Genomic DNA, 24,458 nt, shown 5'->3' with positions numbered 1-24,458 from the left:
CTATGACCCCTCCAATCCTCCTTCCGTGAGAGCACTAACAAACTGCCAGTGTATGGCACAGTGGTCACAAGAAGCATTTCCAATTTTTTCTGCATCCCTTGTCCTGTGACCCAAACTGCAGAGTGAGCAGCTACAGGGATGAAGGCTAGGCAGACAGCTTGGCGGAAGAGCAAGGCAGAGGAGGTCTGCCTCCATCTTTCCTTGAGGGCGCCGAAAACCACAGCTACGGCTACTGAGGGAAAGCTGCCCAGGCATCCTGGGCTTTGGAGAAGGACCTGCTGGGTGCTGCTTTGGAACTGACTAACAACCGTGTCCTCCTTGGTTCCAGCCTTCTCAGAAGTCTAAAATGGACATAAATTAGTCTCAGAAAATCCCAATACCCTGGCCCTGCTATTTACCATTTCAAACAGGCCTGCCTTTGCCAGCTCTTGATGAGAAAGGCCAGACACAACTCATGAGGCCCTGGGAGAAAAGGAGGCATAGGCTCTACCTGTCCTCAGACCCTCCAACGCAGGATCAGTGCCAGGGAACATGCTTCCTCTGGGCTTGCTGATCCACTGAGCTACCTGCAGGACACTTATGGAATAAGCTTCTCACCACACCTGATGCCATGCAAGAGAAGCCAGACACTGTACCACTTATGTGGGTGGGCAAGTACAGAACCCAAAGAAAGCAGAGCACTCTGTCAGGAAATGACCAAAATAATCTAACACAGGAATCAGAAGAGAGGTAGCCATGCCTACATATATGCTAGGGATAAGGGAAGAGCAGGTGGCTGGGGAGAGACTGATGCTCTGGGCACTGAACAGACTCTATACAAAGACTCTATAGAACAAAGCTATACACTATATACAAGCCAGAACTTCAGCAATTCCTCTCTCTCAGCAGTGAAATATAAGCTCCTTGGGCGGCTGGTATCTTTGAAAGAGGCGTGAAAAGGAAGATCCATCAACTGCATCCTAATAAAAAAGGTACTAAGACGACCAAACACGTGTAAAAAGTCACTGTGCAAAGAATGAGTGGGCTCCATTTCAATTATTCGTCCTTGTTTTCCTCCTACACATAAGTCAAATGTTCATTATACAAATTAGCCTGAAATTTATCTCGTTCAACAATCTAGTATAGACTGTAGAAACTGATTTCCTACCAGTTAAAATACAAGCAGTGAGCAATGAGGTTGGGTTGGCAAATAGAATATGACAAACTGTCCCTCTGAGGCCCTTAGGACCCAAGCAGCAGCCAACTCTCACGTTGGGGGAGATGTTCACTGGCAACTCTGAGCCTGTTTCAATCACCTGTGAGGACTCAGCCCACTCACCAAGGTGAAATCCAATCAACAAGCTCTCACTTGTCTACTCAATACATAGATATACCTGAATCAATCCTCTTTGACCACTCAGCATACAAGCCTGGAATCATGAGTTACTGGTTCAACTGATCTGTCTTCCTAAATAGATCACAGACTCTCCGAGAAGAATGATCAAGTCTTAACGTGCTCCACAACTCAGTGGCTTAAAACCCTGAACATTTATTATTAGCTTAGCTGGGTAGTTCTGGCTCATGGTCTCTTTTTTTTTTTTTTTTTTTTTATATTTATGATAGTCACAGACAGAGAGAGGCAGAGACACAGGCAGAGGGAGAAGCAGGCTCCATGCACCGGGAGCCCGATGTGGGATTCGATCCCGGGTCTCCAGGATCGCGCCCTGGGCCAAAGGCAGGCGCCAAACCGTTGCGCCACCCAGGGATCCCTGGCTCATGGTCTCTTGTAAGGCTGCAAACTTATAAACCATGGGAAGCCTTGGCTCGGGCTGGAAGAGCCACCTCTGAGAAGCTTCACACACAGCTGCTGGGTGGACTCCTCAGCTCCTCAGGGTGAACCAAAGTTCACAAAGAACCTGAGTGTCCTCAACACATGGCAGCTGGCTTTTCCCAGAGCAAGTGAGCCAAGAGGGAGCACACCTAAGACAAGAGTTGCAGTTTTTAAAGAACTTAATCTCTGAAGCAACACACAGGCATGTTTCTGCCACACTCTTGGTCACACAGACTAACCCTGAGGCGACGTGGGAGAGGACTACACAAGTGTGTGAATAGCAGTAGTGGGGATCACGATCACTGGGGTTGGTCACAGAGGCTGACTGTCCTGTGCCCTTCTATGTTCACGGGAATTTGTACTGAATGTGGAACAGATTATGCTTTCCAGAGGGGGAACCTGAAGTTGTTCCTGCGCTCTTCAGTTCCGTCTTAGCTAAGACATTCACGTGCTCTGCCGACCTGGCTGGCTACCACCTTCCAAGGCAGGAAGAGTGAACAAGGCACTAGGAGCAGCCACCAGTGTTTCTGTCCAACCCCAAAGGAGCTTCCCCTATTTTACTTCAACAATCAAAAAAGTGTTTTCAGCTAGATTCAGCTTCTCAATCACCCAAACAAAGGGGCATCGTCATCAGTGCGATGAGGTCTGCCGACCAGGGCAGCAGGTACCCGAATGTCGTCATGGAGGGGGACCAGGAAGGGCCAAGGGCCTGGTGCTGATGGCCTGCTTTGGCAGGTGATCTGACAACAAAAAGGAGGCACCAGGATCACACAATCTCTCAGAGCCCAGAGTCACACAGTTGCTCTGCTGCTTATTAGTACGGAGGCAGTAATTCTTTAAGTTAGGAAAGGAACTCGATTTCTCCCCAACGTTTAAGTCCTAGCACCAGACATAACCCCTGAGATTATAACTAGAGTTGACAAAACTTGTAAAAAGGGCCTAGGAGCTGAGTTGGTAAGGCTAGCGCGTAAGGACGGGAGCCACTTGCTTTGGGTAAGAAAGTATCAAAGTATCTTCATCCTTTTTTTTTCTACCTTTGTAGATATGAAAGATATTTCTCCCTGGATACAGAATGGTGGGTTAACAGGCTTTTCTTTTCAACACTTTAAAGATGTTCCACTGTCTTCTGGCTTGAATAATTTGATGAAAAGTTGGTGTCAGTTCTTACGTTTATTTCTCTATATGTAGTGTCTTTTTTCTCTTGATGCTTTCATGATTTTCTCTTTATCGTTGTTTGCCAGCAATCTGATTATGGTGTGGCTTAGAGTGATTTACCTTGTGTTCATCTGCTTGGGGCTTATGAAGCTTCTCAGATCTGTGTGTTTATAGAGTTTTCATCAACTTCGGAAAATGTTCAGCCACTAGTCTTCAAATATTCTTTTCTGCCCTTTCTTCTCCTGACTCTTCCAGAAATCTAATTACATGTTGGACTCTGATATTTTCCCACGGGTCACTGGGGCTCCATTTGTTATTGGTCTTTCTTTTGTGTTTCATTTTTGGTTCATTTATATTGACTCACTTTTCTCCTGATTATAGGCCATAATTTTCTACTTTTTCACCTGTAATTTTTTAAGATTTTATTTATTTATTCATGAGAGACACAGAGAGGGAGGCAGAGACATAGGCAGAGGGAGAGGCAGGCTGCCGGTGGGGAGCCCGATGTGGGACTCGATCCCAGGATCACAACCTGAGTCAAAGACAGATGCTCAACCACTGAGCCACCCAGGCATCCCATCACCTGCAATTTTTTATTAGAGGCTATACATTATGATTGCTGCATTGTGAAGTATTTATTTGGATTTGGTTGTCTTCCTTTAATGAGCACTGATGTTTGCTGAAGTGAGCAGTTAAATCTATGGAACAGTTTGATTGTCCTCGGGCTTTTCCCCCTTCTCTTTTAAATCACATCTGAGGTATAATTTACATACCAAAACGCACCCATGTTAAACATAGTGCAAGAGTTTCGAGAAATGTGTATGCTGATGTGACCCCTGCTACCACCAATATACTCACTTCCATCACCCCCCAAATTATCTCATGTTCCCTTGCAGCTGGTCTCATGCCTACCACTCCAAGGCAATCTGCTGTCACTACAGATTCTGTTTCTAGAATTTCATATAACTGGAGTCACATAGTATGTACTCTCTTAAAATGGATTCTTTTGTTCAGCATGTTCATGCAAGTCGTGGCATATATCACTAGTTCATTCCTTTCTGTTGCTGACATGTATTCCTTCATTCGGATATACCACAATCTGTTTATCCATTAATGTGGTGAACAATTTGGATTGTTTCTAGTTTTGGGTAATCATGAATAGAATTGCTATGAATATTCACATGCAAGTCCTTTTGTGGCCCATCATGGGGCTCAAACTTACAACCCTGAGACCGCCTGCTCCAACAGAGCCAGCCAGGTGCCTCAGGTATAATTTTTTTTATAAAAAACTCTCAGTTTAAAAAAAAAAACAACAAAACTCTCAGTTTTCCAAAAACGGTTGTATCATTTACATTTCTGCTGTCGATATATAATAGTCCCAAAGTTCATATTCAACTTTTGGTGTTGTCAGTCTTTTTAATTTTAGCCACCCTATGGGTACCTAGCAGTATCACTGTTTAATGTGCATGTCCCTGATCACTAATGATATAGAACAGCTTTTCATGTGCTTACTGGCCAACTGTAAATCTTCTTTAGAGAAATGTCTATTCTGATCCTTTGCCTATTATTAAGTTACATTGTCTTTTAACTGAGTTGTTAGAATTCTTTACCTACTCTGGATGCAAGTCTTCTGTCAGATATTTCTTTCCCAGTCTGTGGCTTACCTTTTCGTTTTCCTTAAAGTATGTTTTGAAGGTCAGAAATGCTTAATTTAGATGGAAGTCTGACTTTCCTTTTTTGTAACAGTTCAAGCTTTCCATGTCCTAAGAAATCTCTGCCTTTCCCAAGGTCCTATGTCTCCTTCTGGAAGCATTATAGTTTTCACTTCTACATTCAGATCTGTGCTGTCGTTGTGCTCAGTTTTTGCATATGGCATCAGGCCTGTTTTTAAGCTGTGTGCCCTTCCTTCTGGGGTCGGCAGTGCAGTTTGCAGAGTGGCCTTCTCAGATTAGGTGGGATCTTCAGAGGTGTCTCCACAATGCCCCTGGTGTTCAACAGTCTCTCATCCAACCGGACAGAACAACATCTCCTAGCCCTAGAGCAGTTCAACTTCCAGCTTCCCAGCAGCTGTTTTGCCCCCTGAGTTTCACCCCACACATGCACAAACTCCTGTGGAGAAAGAGACTTGAGGAAACCCCTGAGCAAATGTCTAGCACTTTTCCTCCATGTAGCTCCCCTTCCTCTATATTATCTCTGGAAATTCCAACTGCTTTGGCTTCTTCAACTCTGTCTCAACTTGGCAAGGCTGCTGGGCTCTGCTTGGGTTTCTCCTCACTGCTCTGAGATCTGGAAATCGCCTCCGGCAGAAAGTTGTGGGGGAGACCACAGGACTTACCTCATTATTTTCTGTCCCTCAGGGACCACTACCCTGAGTTGCCTGTTGCCTGATGTCTGCAAACAGTTGTTTTGTATGTTTTGGTCTGTTTTCTGGTTGCTTATAGAAGGGCAAGTTCTAGACCAGTGACTCCTTTGTTGGCAAAAGTCTCTTCATTTACTTTTGTACAGGCTCAAATATTAGGTTGATCCACAGAGGGCAGGTTCCTCTCATTCAACAACAGGTCCTGCATTCCAATCTCCTGGTGTACCCATCATGCCTACAAAAATTGCCGCAACGATGCTCTCAGTGAAAAACCAAGCAGCTGAGAGACAATGCAACCAGATGGTGTCAAAACAGTCCATGTGCAGGGGCAGCAGGAAGTCCACCGAGGTTAGAATAGCAGTGTCTCTATGTCATGAACTACATGTGAACCCTGCTCAATGCAGGCTGGTAGGGCAGTGGAAAGCCCCAGCACTGGAATGAGACCACCACTTTGAAACCCAGTATTCCACTTAGTGGCTGCCACAATCTTAGGTGTTTCACTTAACCTCTAACCTGAACCGTGCCTAGCTTCACCAGGTATATGATAATAGGGGTACCCGCTTCAGGAGGGTAATGTGAGAAATAAACGAGTTAACATGTATAAGGTGCTTACAGGGCTTGATACATAATAAGCATTATCCAACGTGACTCAGGACTGTCGCCAGATCAAACATTGGCCAAAGTGCCTTCAGCCAAAATACCTCAGAGCCTGTGGTTCTGACCTCCCAACCAGGGGAGGCTTTACAGAAAGACTGAAAACACATCCTACATTTACATTCCAAAATATCTGCCCCTCCCCCAATTTACTTATTAATTACAAAGAGAAAAATGTTAACTTCACAGTGGAGAGACCTGGAGGAACTAGCTTACTGTAGTCCTCAAGAGAACTATGCCAATAGTGGGATAAACTCGCATCACGTAACTTAGGCTCTGGCACACTGAGGAGGTCACAACATCACTTACGCAGCATCCTGGCCCAAAACACATAACCTGAACGTAATCATGAGGAAACATCGGACAACCCCATCTGGGACATTCTACAAAAACACTGGTCTGTTTTCAAAAGTGGTGTGGCCAACAAAGACAAAGAAAGGCTGAGGACCCATTCCAAGATGAGACTAAGTCTCTTAAGTGTCACTGCTGTCCTCCTGACCAGCTTCCAGGTGGGGGCCATCCAGCCAGAGCACCAGCCTGGCCAGTAAGCCAGACCAGGCCCAATGGGAGGCAAAGGTCATAAGGGTACAGTACGAACTATCTATCCTGCAGCTGAACAGTATGGGCTGAGGTAGGGGAAGTTTCTTGGAAGCTGGGGAGGATGTGGCTAGGTGGGAAGGGAACATGGGTAAGGGGAAGAGGCAGGAACGGGTCGGACAGGTGAGGGAAATAGGAGAGAGCAGCCCTGGGGCATCTTGCCACGTCCAGTGTCCAATAACATGGCTGTTCTTGGCCTAGGCTATGAGGCAGACCACGGTGGCTGCACTGTCTGCAGCACGGAAAGAGTTCAGGAAAGGAGGGCTGGGGCACCAGGGCCAGGAGCCTGGCTGTCCTGCAAGACACCAGGACACCTCCTTAGTTCAAGGCAAAGAAGGACCTGCCACATAACAGCACCGGCAGCTATGGCCAGTGTGAGTGAGAACAGAGAAGCTCCTCGGTATGGTTCGCTGGCTCACCAGGTATGAACACCTTCAGAAAGCAACCCTCCCATCACTACCTCTCCTCACCCTCGTGCCTCACATTATTGCAGACCAAAGTTCAGCCTAAGCCATATCCACACTGGCCCAAACTGAAAATCTCCATTTTGGGGGGAACAAGATCATTATTAAACAACTGCCACCCAGCATATCATGCCACCATAGCAGGTTTGGTGGCCCATAGCAAGACCACAGTGTGTTTGCTGGCTTTTTTTTTTTTAAACCTATCTGGAGTATTTGTAAGTTATTTACTTAAACATGTTGGGAAAAAAACAAATCCATATGTAATCTGCTCATTGGTCTGAGAGGCAATCTAACGTTCTTGTTAACTCTCCTTTCACAAAGCCAATTTATTTATTTATTTATTTATTTTTATTTTTATTTTTTATTTTTTTGCCAGCAATTGATCAGATTTCTCACAGAGAAATGGGGATACCAACCAGGGATCTTGACAGAGAAAATACACTCATGTAGGCCTCCTCCACTGTGCCTGTAGGACCCCAGCACCCACCCCTCATCATTGGCCTCTCTTTCCCAGACTTCTGGACCCCAGTTCCCTGCAGAGCTCAGAATGAGGGTCGGAGCAGCAGTGAAAACAGCAGATCTGCTGTGTCGGAACGGCCTGCAAATATCTGGGGCTCAAACTCACCACCCAAATAGAAAACCTGCTCTCATGCTCTGACTGCACCCTGGCCAAGATGCTCACGTGGCCCTCAAGTCCTCAAGGTAAGTGGCGGTGTACCCTGCTCCTGCAGGATGGCATCTTGGGCTTATCATGTAACTGGAGCGATGCCAGCATCTCTACATCATTTTCCATGTTATTAAGTGAAAATGTCTTCTAAGAAAACGGAAAAGCTCATAAAGAAAACTAATGAGCTTAAGAGGTTAGAGGAGAGACACCTGGCACCTGGTTGGCTCAGTCAGTTAAGTATCTCTCTTCAGCTCAGGTCATGATCCCTGGATGCTCAGATCCTGGGACAGAGCTCCGTCTTGGGTTCCCTGTTCTTGCTCTCTCTCAAATAAATTTTAAATCTTTAAAAAATTTAAAAAATTAAAAAGAAGCTAGCTCAGGGTTTAGAACAAAAGCTGGGGGTGGGGGTGGGGAATGGAAAAAAGCATTTTGAGAGAGGTGAACATATAAAAAAAATATAAGGTTGGTCCTGCTTGTGTCCTAAACTACTATTCATACAAATTTGTCCATGGAAGAGAAAACTAAAGACAACGCATGAAAGCTCTTGACTTCTAGCACTGACTGGGGATAGGAAAAGCCATATACTCAACACCAAGTCTTTCAAAGAAATGTTAGAGCCAAAAAAAAAAAAAAAAAAACAAAACAAAAAAACAAACCAATGGTTGAGTGCCCCAGCCAGCCAAGTAATCCTACTTCCCCTATCCTGTGTGCCACTTCACGGCCCCCCCATGAAAGCACACCCCAAGTAAGGCCCAGCCTCATACAAAGCGGCTCAAGTGTGGCCTGAAAGCGGCATAACACACCCTTTAGGATGAAGGGGACATGAAATCAAAGGAAATGTGGGAGGGCGTGTCAGACGCTAAGATAGGGTTGCAGTAACTCAAGTTAGAAGTCTTTTCATCATAGGCACAAAAGTGATTTCAGTGGTTGACAATCCTGTGGTAGGTACAGGATTTCTAGGATATGCTGACACCTGGTGTTCTCATAAGAGATGTTCTTTAGCAGAGCCCAAGCCCATCAAAGCCTGGGACCGTGCTCACCACCACAGCAGCAGTCTTGTGGCCACCTCCAGCAGCTGTCCAGAATCGAGGCTGGAAGCATCCCTGCCTCCTCTATACCCATGTGTAATGTGATGGGCCACCAGTGAAAGCTAATTAGCAATAATGAGCTGCTTTGTTTACTAGCTAAAAGCAATGTCTCAGGAGCTGGACAGTCTATTCCTCGGGGGGGGGGGGGGGAGGGGGGGACGGACCCCATAAGATCCACAAGGGATGTGATAAAGCTGCTTCAAAGGAGGGACACCTGGGTGGTTCAGCGGTTGAGCACCTCCTTTCAGCCCAGGGTGTGATCCTGGAGTCCCAGGATTGAATCCCACATCAGGCTCCCTGCATGGAGCCTGCTTCTCCCTCTGCCTGTGTCTCTGCCTCTCTCTCTCTCTCTCTCTCTCTCTCTCTGTCTCTCATGAATAAAGTAATAAAATCTTAAAAAAAAAAAAAAAAGCTGCTTCAAAGGAAACCTTCTCAGGGAAATAATCCAAATGGAGCACAGGGTAAAGCAGAACCTGATCTGCCCCCCAATAATTTAACTCATCTTCCTTTTTAAGCGCAAGCTGTAGGAAAAGAGGCCTACACTGAACAGGAAGGCTGTCTAGAAGCTTCTGTTGCATGCTCTCCAGCCCCCAGGATGATGGCCCTGCTCACAACCTCCTCTGGGCCTTGGCTCTCACCATTCCATGTCCCCTTTGAATTGCTTCCACTCCTGGTGCTGTGCTCACGGAAGGCTTCCCCATGGACACTTCCCTGGCCGCAACCAGAACCCCTCACCCTTCCCATCCAGGCTTCCACGATCACCTCCGCACTGTCCAGGCTGCAGCCCATTCCAGCCAAGAGCCCCTGGAGGACAAGGTGCAGGTCTCAGCAGGTCCATGTCAATGCAGCACCCAGGCCCTTAACAAGCCCTGCCAGGGCACTGTTCTCATCCTTCAGGGACCACATACTGACCATATCTGTTTTCTAGGGCTCCCCCTGAGAGTTCACTGAGTGACCTCCAAACTGAATAAAGGCAGTTCTCAACAGGGACTGGGCAGTGTCTGGAGACATTTTTATCTGTCTCAGCCCAAGGGAGGGGGGGCAGATCTGACTTCTAGTGGGTAGAGGCCAGGGGTGCTGCTAAACACCCAACAATGCACAGGACAGCACCCGCAGCAAAGAACTATCTGGCCCCAAATGCCAACAGTGCCAAGTTGAAAAAGTTTGGGTTAGATGGAAAACTTCCCAGTAGTGGAGCAGGTTGAGAGGCTCACAGACCACTTCCACACATACATGAGGGAAAGGATAACTTCAAGGTTCTCCCTAACTCGAGGTTATTAACTACACTCCTTGCAGCATCAGGGAAACAAATTCTGTGAAAACCAGCAGGTAACCCGAAAGCCTGGAGAGCCCTCCTCACCAGTTACTAAATGGACTCAGCTGTACTCCGTCCCCAGTGCCCCAGATGGCTTAGTCCCCAGGTAGGGTCGCCACCCTCACACAGCCAGAGAGAACCTGCACAAAGCCTAGACTGGGAAAGCAAACCTCAGAGGTCACTCATATATGCACAAAATGACTGGTAAGTCACTTCAAATGCATATTTTCATGCTATCAATAGCCATAAAACAGTCTGAAGTTCCAGATACCACTTTGGACATAAAAAAGAATTATTAAGAAAGAAAATCAGAGTAGTTTAAGCTGGAAAAAATGAGGTGAAGTAGCCAGGGGGTAGGATCCTCACAAAGTGCACCTGTGTGGAAAGGGGCTCAAAGAAGGCAGGCAGGAGTCAGGAGAAGGGGCTTAGCTGGACCTGGCTTACATTTCAGCTCTACACCTACTAACAGGATGTTGTTCGCTATCCTTGTTCCTTCCAGGGTGCCTGGGAAGTACATCAAGTGCCGGGAACAAGAACCAGTACAATGGGAAATCGGTACAGAGCACGCTTCAGGAAAGACACCGGCTCTCGGGGCCAGCGCCCCCACTCGCCTCCACGGGACCCAGATTAATCACCTGTAACCAAGCCACCCCAGTCTACCCGCTGCCCTCTCAAGGTCCGCGTGAGCCTCTGCAGGTAAAAACACAGGTCAGGGGTAGGAGAAGAAAGGAAGGAGAGCATCACCTCTACATGCTAATTTGGATTTTACCAGCACCAGTGCTGGTTGTGTTCAAGTTTTCTACTGGTATGCAGTCTATGAAAAGAGGGCGAGAGGTAAAGATGTGCCAACAAGATAGCAGGAGAAATGTTTAACCTGATTCAAAAAACAAGTTACTCAAGCACTTGTGAAATGCTCTTCAATGGACTCTCATAATGCAAATACTGTAACCACAATGAGGATGATTTCACCCCTGCCCCTTACGGAAGGCCTAACATGCGTCTGATACTAATGCGGCTTCCTTACAGACCTTCTTCTTAATCCCCACAGTCCCAGGAAAGTTAGCATTTCCATCCTACTGGAGAGCAAAGAGAACCTTCAGGAAATATCAGGTAGGCTGCTCAAGGGCACAGTGAGGCAGAAGCAGAAATGGAAGCCAGGTCAGATTGGTTCCAGAGCCAGGGATCCTGCTATTTTTAATCACCTGTAAAATTCCTTCAAAGAGACTTCATCTTCATGCAAATATTATACTAATTGCAAAGGATTTTAAACAGATCATTAAAGCAGTGGAGGCTTGATAGGCCCCTATAGGGCAACGCTTGACAGAGGTATTTAAAAGGCTAAAAAATGCATTTCATTAAATTATTCTACAACTCAGACTGTCCTCCAATTCAGACAACTCCCTCTGGCCCTGATTTTACTCCAAATTAATTAAGTTTTACTATAAATAAAGGAGATCACTATTATGGATACATGCTACCAGATAAATCAGTGTTCAGAAACCCTGAAAACTTTCTAAAAATAAAGATTCCTAACCAGCTGCCACGATAATGTTGGCCATGCTCCTTTTCCCTGTGGGCACAATACCAGCCTGGGACAGAAAAAAAAGATGTTCTTCTGCCTTTGCCTCGGCTGGCACTCTGGAGGGAGCAAAGGAAATTGACGTTTATTGAGTGAGTGTTGGGTGCCCGGCCCAGAGACAGGGGCCTTCTCTCCTGAGCTCTAGTGCCACTCCAGCCATCACTATGTTCCATTATATTACCAAGTAACCACTGAGGGAAAAGTTACTGAGGAACAGGATATTTACATGACCTCAAAGTATCACCATCACAGAGATCATTTATTCATTGCAAAGGGGAAAACATACCTTTTACAAGGGAGAGATCCAGGGACCTCACCCCTCCACCAAGTAATCGACCCTACGATTACTAAATAGCAGGACTGCCTCATGTCATGTGCTTCCTGGCACAATGTAATATGAAGCACACAGCACTGCCTACAGAGTGTTCTTGCTGTAAAAAAAGGTTACTTGAATCTAAAACCTCCTCCAGGGGATCCCTGGGTGGCTCAGCAGTTGAGCATTTGCCTTCGGCCCAAGGCATGATCCTGGAGACCTGGGATTGAGTCCTGCATCGGGCTCCCTGCACGGAGCCTGCTTCTCCCTCTGTCTCATGAATAAATAAATAAAATCCTTAAAAAAATAATAATAAAAAAACTCCTCCAGGCCAAACTCAGGTAACACAGGGGTCAGTGAAGCAGCTCAAACACCACAACACGGAAACACTCAGACAACTCCAGAACATGGGACACCACACACAACAACTGGCCAGCACTCTTCAAAAACGGCTGTGTCATTAAAAAAAGAAGAAAAAAAAGGTGCATATAGGGTGAGATTTTTCTACAGTAAAAATTACTTCAAAACACAACTGTGTGGACCTTGGCTGGCTCACAGTTTTGAAAAACTGCTGAGAGACTTGTGACATGTGGGGAAGTGTGCTATGAACTGGCTGTTAGGTGATACTGTGGAGTTATAAATTTCCTTAGGCATGACCGTGAAACTCTGATTATGTAGAAGATTGTCCTTACTCTAAGGAGACTCAATTGAAGTTTTCAGAAGTAAAAAATTATCTTCAAATGGCTTGGCCAAAAAAAAAATATATATATATATGTGTGTGTGTATATATATATATAGAAAGAGGGGGGGGGCACACACAAATGTGGCAAAACACAAACAATTTCTGAATCTAGGTAGAGCTAATATTGTACTCACTGTATTATTTTTCATCTTTCCTGTATGTTTGACATTTCGTAAGATAAAGACTAGGATAGGGTGGGAAGAGGGGATACCAGGGAGGGTGGTCCCAGTAGGTCTCTGTGCCTACAGAACACAAAGGAAGGCCAGTTCACCATGTGACAAAACACCAGGGACTCCTGTATGAGATTAAGATTACAAAGCTGGGCAGACTGGTTTGTGATATTACTCTGGGTCTTAAGGAAAACTATTGTTTCTCAATGCTGGCAGTGTTTCTTTTTTTTTTTTTTTTAATTTTTATTTATTTATGACAGTCACACAGAGAGAGAGAGAGGCAGAGACACAGGCAGAGGGAGAAGCAGGCTCCATGCACCGGGAGCCCGACGTGGGATTCGATCCCGGGTCTCCAGGATCGCGCCCTGGGCCAAAGGCAGGCGCCAAACCGCCGCGCCACCCAGGGATCCCTACTGGCAGTGTTTCTATAAAACACTGACACCCTCTCCCAACTGGCTAGTAGTCCCCACATCTGTAACACAGAAATAGGCAGGTAGGCTTATCCAAGCTCTCAAAACACTGGTTGTGTTAAAAACCAATTCCGTCTATACTTCGGCCCAGAACTTTGTGCATGGTGAGGGAGGCTTGTGTTTGCTGGGCATCACACATCCCGAGAGTCAACACTCCCAAATGCCAACACACACACTGGCTGACACTGACCTCTGGCTGACAGCTGGGCCACAGCGCCGCTGTGCAACAGTATGCTAGCTCCTGGCCTGCTGAGCTCTGTTCTGCTGTGACTCTGGTCTGAGTGACTTCATCGAGTCACAGACTAGAGATAAAGCTACCAGAGCAAGACGAACGGTTGAGCAGGTGGGTCATGACAAACCCCCTCGTTGAAAGCACTGCTTTCTACTCAGACACCAATGCCTCTCGATGATGTCCCAGAGAACCCAGATTGGGAAATCTCTTTATAAGCTTGCCTCTGAGGGTGTTCAGCTTTCCTCGAGTACAGAGCAGGTAGCTCAGGTGGAGCCACTGAGGGCAGCGTGAGATACGCCGACATGTCTTAGCCGACACTGAGACATGCCTGTGGATGGTGACGGGTACAAGCCGTGTACGTCTGCAGCGTGAATACAGGCTACATACATCACCTGGCATTCTTAACTCTGGATCGTCTGGGCTGAGACTGTCTGAAAACCCCCATACAGAGTCTAGCACCAGGATGAGAAATCCTTGTGACAATCAAAATCCTCCCCAGAGCTGGTCTGACAGGAAAATGGAGCAGGACCTCCCCAAAGAACTGGAGAAGTGTCAGAGAAGACAGCCAACGAGCCCATCGCTGAGGGGGACAAAAGCACCCAGGAGAGAAAAGACTGTGACCCCAAAGAGGGTAGGGCCTGTTAATTTAAACAGCTCAGGAGAGGGGACTGCTATTTAAAATATACTCAGCAAAGAAAACCCTGGAACTGATGAAAGATGAAGTGGTCTCATCTTAAACTGAGACGTCCCTCAGGGGCAGCAAGGTGGACACTTGTCCTGGGGGCCTGGCACTCTTGCCAGCAGCTCTGCCTCCCCGGGGAATCGACGCTGTGTCTGGGAGGACAAAGCCCAGGCAAACCAAACTGCTCACAGAGGCACTTCCTGAGAGCACCACCAACCCCTTCACTTGTCCCCAGCAGAGTCACAGCAGAACTTACCTGCAGCCCTGAGAGATTCCCTCCTTGTCCCCATGACAAGTTTAAGAGGTAAGCAAGGCAGACACGGTTGTTGCCACCCCTTCTCTCTGTCACTCCTCCTCATCACTGTCCCAGGAACCGGTGCCCATCCACAAGCCCCCTCCATGTCTAGACTTACACTGAGCAAAAGGCCACTCTGTAGTCTGATCTTTGCATACAGAAAGCACCAACCGCAGCGGTGTTTGCCCATGTGCTCACACGGAAGATTAAGCAAAGTGAGTGTGTCCCTGAAGACTCCAGAGCCGTCACTCTGAACACAGACAACCCGGCACACTTCTCGGCAGCGAGCAACTCTGCCCCGTTAAAACCGCATCTCCCTCTCTGATCCATGAGTATCAAGCCCTCAGGAATACACCAGGCCACCAGCAGCAATCAAACCACGGAAAGAGGCAGAGCTGGGCTAGGAAATCTTAAGTCAGGGAACAAAATACAAGGTAAGACTGTGGTTCCTTCAGAGAGGAAGGAAGGCCAAGCTGTAGGAGACAGAAGTGGGACGGGAGTGGAGACCCACACACAATGTCTTGGAAACACACACGTACAGTTCACACTCCCAAGTCAGCAGCTGATTTTGGCTACGTCGTCACAAATTATTACTGTGGGAACAAGTGGGCATTTGTTCAGCTGGGAAAACAGTAAGGCAAGTAGAGACTAAAAAGGAAAGAAAAGGTGGCATACATATACAGTTGGACACTAGTGGTAAGATTTATCAAGGCCAGGCAACCAGAAGAAAGTGGAATCCAAGAACAGCCTCTTCGGGGTTACCCGAAGCCTGGTGTTCTAACAGGCAACACTGTGACCCCAGCAACCCCACCCAACAAGACAAATGCCCACAGCTGCAGCATCTGTTCCTGATGCTAAGGAGCGTACTTTTCTGCAGAAACTTTCCACTCTGCCCATGTGAGCACTATGGGGAAGTTCTGAGAACCAGTCATTTTGGAATAATTAATAATGCCTCTGTACGGATGGTTATAACCCTTCCTTCCCCCAAAATGCGATCACAGGGGCCCTCCCAGGCCCACAGCCAACTGAAGCCTCCTGCCACTGTAATGAAGGGAAGGATGTGCACCAATTAACACAACCCCACGACGCATGGCACACATTGCAACAGGGTGAAACTTCCAGTTTTCCAGAAAGGCCACCTGGGGCTGTCTTCTCCAGCAGGAAACTCTCAAGAAAGGGCTCCTGGGGGGGGGGGGGGGGGGGCTTGGCACAGGGATTCTGCGGTCTCCCCAAACCCTCTGAGTTGCCTTCTCCATTAAGCCACTAGGTTGCCTGAGTCTCATGCAAAGGAAGGAAACTTGAAATACAAGTAATGGGGTGGGTTGGGCAGGGTAACAGCCAGGGGAGGCGAGGCTTGAGGTGCAACTTATTTAGGAAAGCCTGGGACAGAGATGGAACAGGTGGACCAGTTCAGGAGGAAAGGAGGGGAAGGAGGACACGTGGGTCTGAAGGCAGTCTGGGTGGGTCCTGCTCCAACCAAAACAGAAAATAAAGCTGGGAGAAAGGGGGGGGGGGGGCAGGAGGCAGTAGTACCGGGAACCCGACGCCGGGCCTTACGGTCCAGGCATTGCAAAGTAGAGGGATTTAAAAGCCGAGGGGAGGTGCCGATCTTTGCGGAGTGAAGAAGCAGGAAAAAGCCCAGCGTCAGACTGGGGGTTTAGGGATGCGGGTTCAAAGTGTGAAGGGGAGGACAGGAGGAGACTCCATGAGGAGGCACAAAGGATTGTTCCAGCTGAGGGTTCCCGGCCCCCGGCGGGAAAGTGCGGTGGCCTGAATCTGCGATGACAGGCTAGCAGGGGGGCGAGTTCCGGGAGTCCTCCCGGAGGAGGGGCGTGTGCGCGCTGTAGGGCTGGAGGCTGGAGGCTGTCGGAACAAGGCGAGGGGCTCAGGACCCGTCCGGGAACGCCCGGCCCGCGCTCGCGGGCAGGAGGCCCCCGCCCCCGCCCCCGCCCCCGCCGACGGCCCCGGGCCCCAGGCCTCGGCTCTTCCGGCAGGAGGCTCCGCGAGGCGGGGCCGGGCCTGCGGGGCCGGGGGTCGGGGGTCGCACAGGGCCTGTGGGGCGGCGGGGTCCGGGACTCACGCATCAACGTGCTGAAGGCCACGACGCCGAGCAGCCCCTGCAGGAAGATGCCGAAACTGTGCATGAGCGCGCCGCTCTCGCAGCGGCCCGCCCCGGACGCGACGGTGGAGGGCGGCCCGCCCGGCAGCCCGCGGCTCGCGTTCCCGGCGGCGCCCTGCATGGCGGGCCCGGCGGAGGGGCGCGGGCGCCGCGGCCACCCGCCCGCCCGGCCTCGCTGCCTGCGGGGGCCGCGCCGCCGAGCTCCGGGCCGGGAGTCCGAGCCGGGAGCCGGTGCCTCCGCCCCGCGGCCCACTCGCCGCCGCGCGTAACCCGACGTCCGAGACCGCGGCGCCTGATTGGCTCGGCCGGGCGCGGGGGCGGGGCTCGGCCGCTCCCGCTGGCCCCGCCCCTGGGCGGGGCTCCAGCCGGGCGCGGGGGCGGGGGCGGGGGCGGGGCCGTGAGACCAGGCCACAGGTAGAGCGGTGCAGGAGAGCGCGGCGACCCTGAGCTCCGGGCCGGGACGCCTAAATGCTTTTCCTTTCTAAGCTGAAGACTTCATGTCCTGCAGGATTTATTAAAAATACGCCTGGGTTCCACCCTCAGATTCCGACTCAGTAGTTCTGAGACAGGCAGGGCAGGATAACCCGCACTTTCAGCAAGCAGCCTAGATTATTCTGCAGGAGGCGGTGAGGAAAACAATCCAAGACTCTGCACACAGGCATATTCCTTCTAATCCAGACGTTTGGCGTCCTTCTACTTTCCTTGTTGGAACGAATATTGTAGCCAAAAGCTCATTTTAGATTCGTCAATCAGGCCCGAGTCGATTTTCTTTTCTTCCCTAAACATTATGTAAATGATCATTTTAATCCAGTCGCTGTCGTTAGAAATATGCAAGGTTTATACTGAAAACGTGAACCTAGCCCCATCTTGTTCATTTTGAACGTGCTTCATAAAGTCCAATTGTTGGCAACTGCCAGTGTCTCTAACATCCCCCTCCACCATGCACTTTTACTCCCACCTGAACCCTTTGACTCCTTGGAACCAGCTCTCTACCTCTACTAGGGGTTAGTCCCTATTCTCCCATCTGCCCTCCCAGCCCCTGTGGCTCTTCTCCAGACACCTCCTATTGGTGCTCTCCAGTCCCTAGCCTTCCTGCTGCATCCACTTAATGACAGTGTACGCATGGTATTATTCCAGTAGACACTGCACTACAATTTGTGGAATAAATTCGTATTTAGGGAAATTTCCCCTAAAAGACAGCCACCAAGGAATTCCAACAAAAAGGCTAAATGCCATACAAAAGCTTTCTGGGTTAACAGGAATATTAGCCTGATTATCCAGAGAACAAAAATGGTATTGGCTCCCGAGAGCCAATTCTCTAGCCCTTCTCTTACAATGCACTTTGCACCTGTGTGTGTCATAAATGGCATTCTAGCTGCATGTACTACTGTTCCCCTTTCCCTACTGAATGAACCGCTAACTCACTACTGGTGCTTTGAGCCTGCCTGACCTCCGTCTCCCCAGCAGGCTTCGGCATCACCTGGTGTATACTGCTCCACTACAGCTTTTCACACTGCTACATTAGACATCTCTCTCTCACAGCTGAGCATGAGCCTCTTGAGGGTGGGAACTGGTTTTTAATTCACCCATGAATCCAGCATAGTGCCTGGCACAGAGAACATGGCAACACTTTTTTAAATTAAACTGAATTTTAATTTATAAAATTTAAAACTCTCCACAAGTATTGACCATGGGAAAATACAGAAAATCAGGTTAAGAAAATAAATAGGTAAGGGAAAATTGCATTACTGTCTTTAAGTCTAAGAAGGTCTCTTATGGGGATGCTCAACAGTTACAGTTCGGGTTCAGAGGGAACCAAATGAGAGGATATGTACTTAAAGCAGAAGAGATTGTGGGCTGAGTATAAGGAGACTGTTAATTGCTTGTAGATACAGGCAGCTTAAGGAAAGTTGCACACAGAGCTGAAGAATGAAGTTTTTGCAAAGCACTGCTTTGCTCATCCAGATGTGAAGGGATCCTTAAGGCCCGTTGCTGCTGTACCAAGGCAAATGTAGGCAAACAAGAAGCATTCTTCCGAGATCAGGGCAGATTCCCCAATGCCAGGAGCAATGTCGCTGTGGGGATATTCTGCTCTTCCTACCTTTCCTAAAATGCAATTCAAAAGTACCTAAATCCAAAGGGTAAAGATCAGACAGCAGGAGAGGGGGGAGAATTCTGGAAAGTTTCATTTTTTTTGAAGTAAAAAGGAACTTTCTCCTCTCTTCAGAGATGATTCTGAGGCCCCAATGGAAAGAGTTTTGAAGAATTTACTCTGGTCAAGATGTCTTCTTTGCTGTCAAATGAAGTTAAACATAGCTTAAGACCTGTTTTAATTCTCTTACAACCACTTAAAACTGTCATAATATACCACAAGTTATTATACACTCTTATTTACAAAAAACCCCACGCAAAATATTCATCCAAAATAATTATTTTTTAATCCCTTGAAGCTATACCCATCAAACTTGATGGGAGTTATTTTAATAGGTATTCTTGTGCATATTTCTCCTTAGTTATACTTTATCCTCAATGCATAACTTTTAAAATTAAGAGAAAAACAGCAAGCAGGAAGGATACAATGCAATATGCATTTCGTTTCATTCCAAACAAGCAGCTTTAAAAAAAAAAAAAAAAGCATAAACAAAGTGCATCAGTTCCAATAAGTTAGTATTAGAAAAAGGCCTAAGGACAGTGCTGGAACCAGCCAGAAGTCCCACCCTGGCAGGCCTCTGATTGTCTTTAGAGAATATTCAACCAAAAAAGGGAAGAAAGGAAGAAGAAATGAGCACTTAAAATCTCAAAAGAAGCATTCAAACTACAATTCCGTAGAGCCTTCTTACAAAAGGAGATAAGGAACTGTCCAGTTTTAACTTTGTCTGAACTTTGTATGGGGGTCCTTGAGTCATCTGCTGTGTGATTTGATTTACCCCAAAGGTAAATCCTCATCCTTCCAGCACTATTTGCTAACCTGCATTCTGCCAAGCGAGGCATGCAGTTAGGTTGACTAAATCATGTAGAAACCTGTCATGACTGAGTTTCCACACATCCTGAGAACAGGCACCCCATCAGCAATGGTGGCATCATCTCAGTAGGCAGTGTCATCCTTTGTCTCCCCCAAATAGAGACCCTTGCTTCCTATGACTTAGGGTTCACACTTGACTGCTGGTGTTGAGGACTTGTCCACCAAGGCTGTAGATTGTTTCTCTTTTAAAATAGTCCTTTGTGATAGGCCATAGCACCAGGACAGACCCAAATAGTATGGTAAGTCAGAAAAGATATAAGGGGAAGAAGTTTTAGGCCTATTTCTCCATTCCCCCTCTCCTGGTTTTGCTGGTTCTTGTGAAAAATCTAAGAGTTCTGAAACACCAGAAGCAAGAAAATCTGTGCATTTACTGCCCACCACCTTCTCCACCTTCATCCTGAAGGCTGCCCTCAGAAACAAGGCTATTACCTATGTGGTCTGGAACAAGTACAGAGGAAACCCCAAGTAAGAAGGCTTAGAACCAGATCCATTGACTGGGCTTTGAGTTTGGAACTCTTCTGCAAAAACTCCAAATCCACAGGTGGCTTACTTGGATAGATTCAAATTTCCAAAGTTCATACATTCTCACACAAGGAGTGAGAATCATCATAATTCACAAACAGAACATTATAAAGTGAATCAAGTCATAGAAGAATTACAGTTGCATGAAAGGGACTGATTTCTTTTTGGCTTTGCAGGAGACTTTGCTCTACAGAGTTTCTGTGTGAGACAGCACCACAACCATGACCACGACACATGGTTATTTAGAGTGGACCCAGGACCAGAGACATTCAAATTTTAAAAGGGGGTCCCCTTGTTCCCACCAAGATTTATACTTGTTAGTGACGTCTTTTCCTTTATCTTCCTTAGGCCAAATGATAACACAGAACATTTTTGAGTTTACACACACACACACACACACACACACACTCATCCCTAGTATACAGGACCATTGCTCAAACCCAATACCTGTTTCCACTGTTGATACTGAGCTCCTAACATCTCTCTCAGAGCTTCCGAGGTCATCAATCAAACCAGTGAATGGGGTCTTCAATATAAGTCTTTGGTCATAGGTGCCAAGTAAATGTGTCTGTGAGCTTTCCCAAAATTCCCATCTAGATAATTCTTACCTACTGTTAACAATTTCCTGATATTCTGTCCCCCAGAAATACTTTTTGGCTTGCGAGAGGGGGAATGGTTCTGAGTCCTGCCTATTGAAGGCCTCCTAAAGCTTTTAATCTGTATTCAGGTACTGCATTAGTGACAGGATTAATAAAAGAGAGTGAGAAAAAATATATTCAAGTCCTCAGGAAGCTTTGGTCCAAGGCCCTCTCTCTCACAGTGAAAATAATTTTATTTCCAGGATAAGAGGCATATAAAGGCCAAGCTCTGAACTGGTTTTCCATGTCTGCCTCTATCATAATTCAATAAATATTTGCCAAGAAGTCCATCTCTTCCAGAGGCTGCTAAGTATCCTTCCCTGACCTCATGTACCCACAACACAGATGCTGGGAGCCACCTACACTGCTAAAGAGAGGCAGATAGGTAAAGTCCCAGTAACACATCCCCTACATAGACACCTCAACTCTCCTTCCACTGAGGAAGACAAGGGCAGTTTACAAAGGAAAACAGCATGGTTTCCAGAAGCTCCCAAAATACAGTCAAAATGTAACAGCAAATCTTCATGCACAATAAAAGGTTTCCCTAACATACTAACATAGGCTATTAGTGGTCGGTCAACTTCAAGGTCCAGGAGGCTGATACAGTTCATTCACCTGCTTCCAATTTTGTCAATTCAGAATCAAAAAATGGATCATGGGAAACTTTCTGACCTTGGGCAGCTGTGGGACCAGCTGAAGGTGAAATTCAGATAAATGCAGCCCCTTACAATGTACCTCATAAACTGAAGAGGGTATCAACCTTTAAAAAACAAAGTTCATGTAACCATGTGTAATATACATTTTACTCCAACATGGTGAGTTACTATCAGGTTTAAAATCTGTTTTAGAATAAGAGGAATCAGACTGTCACTGTTGTCCAGTCAGGGCCCAGTGGCTTTATGAGGGAAATGGAGTCTAAATTTTATACTTAAAAAAAAAAAAAAAAAAAAAGCTGCCCTGTGCCAAATTCTCAATTACCTTCTCTTATTTAATACTGGGTGTGGGGGTAGGGGCATATAATTTTTTAAAGTTGCCTGAGAAACTGTATCTCACCATGAAAATGCAAGAAATATTAAGGGAACCCAACTTAGAGTCAGCTTCTCTCTAGGAGAAAGCTAAGCTTGAACAATCACCATATAGACAGAGAAGCCAGCTGAGCCCTGACTATATCCAGAGTCAAGACTACTCAGGGCTGTTTCACCTTTCCAGGCGCCCCCTTTACCTATGGTTTTGGAGAAGGTAAAAGAGAGACAATATAAGGTATTCAATTGGTCAATTTCCTCTCATAGGAAGTAAATCTCATTTCCCTAAATAAAACGTTAAGTAAGTCTAGATGTTTTTTTTCCCTTGATCTTCTTGAAGGAACTCTCTTTGCCTTAGTGCCTTAACTGCTGAGCTCTGAGGAACTTTAATTATGTAAAAGATACACCCCCTGCCCAAGTCCATGTACATAACATTAACTGTTCCCAAGCATCTTATATATGCTTTTCTTCTATAGGCATAGAATTAATTACATTTTAAAAAACTGGATCTCTGAGTAAATTCAAACATATTAACTTTAACTTAAATGAAGCTTCTTTCCAGGTCTATCTGGTGGTAACCTGGGCAAAGAACTGAGGCTTTCTCATATGTGGTTTGGTTGGAGGGCTTGAGTTAAGGTGGTTGTAAATGATCTAATGAAGAGAAGGTGCAGACTACAGAATGTCTGCCAATGTCCATAAACTGTTGGAGTGGAGGAGAGGAAGAAAAGTGAAAAAATCAACAATCAGTTTAAATTTGTAATAATATTACCTTATATTTCTATAACTGTTTAGAATTCACCAGGTTTGTAGTTTTAAAACATTTTCAAATCTTGAAGATGAGTGATTAGGTTAAAATTTGCAGGTAACTAGGATGATTAAAAAAAAAAAAAAAACCACTCAGCAATGCAAACCATTTAAAGGAAGCAATCTATATGCATGTCTTTCCTCTTTCCTCCTGGCTGGAACAGCACAGCAGATGCTATTTATTGTCCTATAGTACCTAGCCGTGCAATCCTAAGTGAAAATTCACCTGTAGTTTCATGTCAACTTGAGCTGGGCCAAAAGAAACACCTATAAGAAAACCAAGTTGTTGCACTGTTGAGCGGGAATCCTCAGCCTGCAGATTACTTTCAATTTAAAGATTTAACCAAGAAGATGAGTAAATGTGACTAGGCAAAGAGGTTTCCAGAATCCTTAACCACCTCTCAATCTTCATGCAGCCTCTGAGGACACAATGTTACAGAAACTCCATGCTCTGCATCACCCCCAGAAACGTTCTATTGTGCTTCTACCTTCTCTGCCTGGAGACATCGAGAAAGAAAGTTAAATGGGTTTTCCTATGGGTCCAAGGAACACCTGAGTTTTACCCAAAGTGAGGACTCTAGAAATGAAACAGACAAATGTAGAGGAAAGTAAACATAAAATAAGAGCCACTGAAGTCCCTCTGAGGACTGATGGGGAGAAAGCAACTAAACAAAAAAACCCACAATCTTTTGAGAGACCACCTAAAACAGGGAGCCCAAACTGGGTCCAGATGGGAAACAATAACAGCAGGGTTTTCATGTCAGGCCAGGAACTGGTATAAGTGCTTACATGGTATTTTTAAGAAAGCAGACAGTGTTTTCTTCCCTCCAGCTTCTATCATAGTTTTAGTGTTCATGTAGCTTAAAAATGGCATCATACAAAAAAAATCTTATACATGGCTGTAAGCTCAATCATCAACAGAGGTAGTAAACAAAGGAACTCCTAAGAATAGATTTTAAAATGGATCAAAGTGTGACTGTACATTCAAAACCCTAGAGCCACGTAATCATCCCCAAAATGAACTGTTTTAATTTAAAAAAGCTTAAAAACACAATGACAATGAAGCACTGATATGCCTTAGGCACAGTCCCAAATCAGTGCTGACTTAAAGCTATGTCCTCTCTTTCCAAGAAAGAGAAAGTAGAGAACAAAGTTCAATCTACAATGGGAAGGAACAGAACAGAAAGGAAACAACCATAAGGGTGCTTTCCAGCAGCCTAGATTATTCTTCGTTTTCAGGCCACACCACTGGAAATGCTTATTCTTCTTACAGGAGTCTTTTCTTCACAACCTTTTTTTTTTTTTAACTGCAATCTGCTGACCAAGAGATGCCCACATTTCCACTGGTAGAAGAGCCACTTCTGTGTAGTTTTTGCTTCCTCAGTGTGGGTCCTCCTTCCCTGAAAGTGCAAAGAGAGCAAGCCGACCTCTGTTGGGCCCAGAGCCCCAGGGCTGTTTCAGCTCCACTGGTAGAGCGGGGAGAAGGATTTGCTGCATTTGTGCTTCAAAGACACAGCTCACTTTGGTTGTCCTTCTCAGTTGGCAAACTGCTCATAGAAAGCAAACTTGATTCTCTCTATGTGGTGGCAGAGTTTGATGGCAGGGCCCAATTTTAAGTCCATACACTCTTGAACAGTGGGAAGGGTAAGGAGCAACAGGGCCTGCCCGTCAATTTCCTGTTAAAGCATAAAATACACATTATCTATGATGTGCCCATGGATCGCTGGTCAATCAAGAGA

General features: G+C 46.5%; 2 protein-coding genes across 6 annotated transcripts in view; both read right to left on the bottom strand.

The window, feature by feature from the left end:
* STIMATE (STIM activating enhancer) overlaps positions 1-16,947 on the bottom strand; it is a 52,359-nt gene extending 35,412 nt beyond the window's left edge. The window contains exon 1 of the mRNA XM_072720822.1: positions 16,673-16,947. Coding sequence (XP_072576923.1) covers positions 16,673-16,832 — 160 coding nt within the window. The 5' untranslated portion in view covers positions 16,833-16,947. The remainder of the gene's footprint in view (positions 1-16,672) is intronic.
* Positions 16,948-18,341: 1,394 nt separating this feature from the next.
* The window catches only part of SFMBT1 (Scm like with four mbt domains 1), a 122,761-nt gene continuing 116,644 nt past the window's right edge, over positions 18,342-24,458 (bottom strand). For 4 of the 5 annotated variants that reach the window (XM_072720817.1, XM_072720816.1, XM_072720818.1 and 1 more), the window contains one exon: positions 18,342-24,395. In XM_072720817.1, coding sequence (XP_072576918.1) covers positions 24,255-24,395 — 141 coding nt within the window. In that variant the 3' untranslated portion in view covers positions 18,342-24,254. The remainder of the gene's footprint in view (positions 24,396-24,458) is intronic. The other variant, XR_011994389.1, reaches the window with a different exon arrangement.

Source organism: Vulpes vulpes, chromosome 9 (genome assembly GCF_048418805.1).
Source record: "Vulpes vulpes isolate BD-2025 chromosome 9, VulVul3, whole genome shotgun sequence".
NCBI lineage: Eukaryota > Metazoa > Chordata > Mammalia > Carnivora > Canidae > Vulpes > Vulpes vulpes.
The sequence above is the reverse complement of the archived record's forward strand: the minus strand, read 5'-3'. Positions and strand labels throughout refer to the sequence as shown.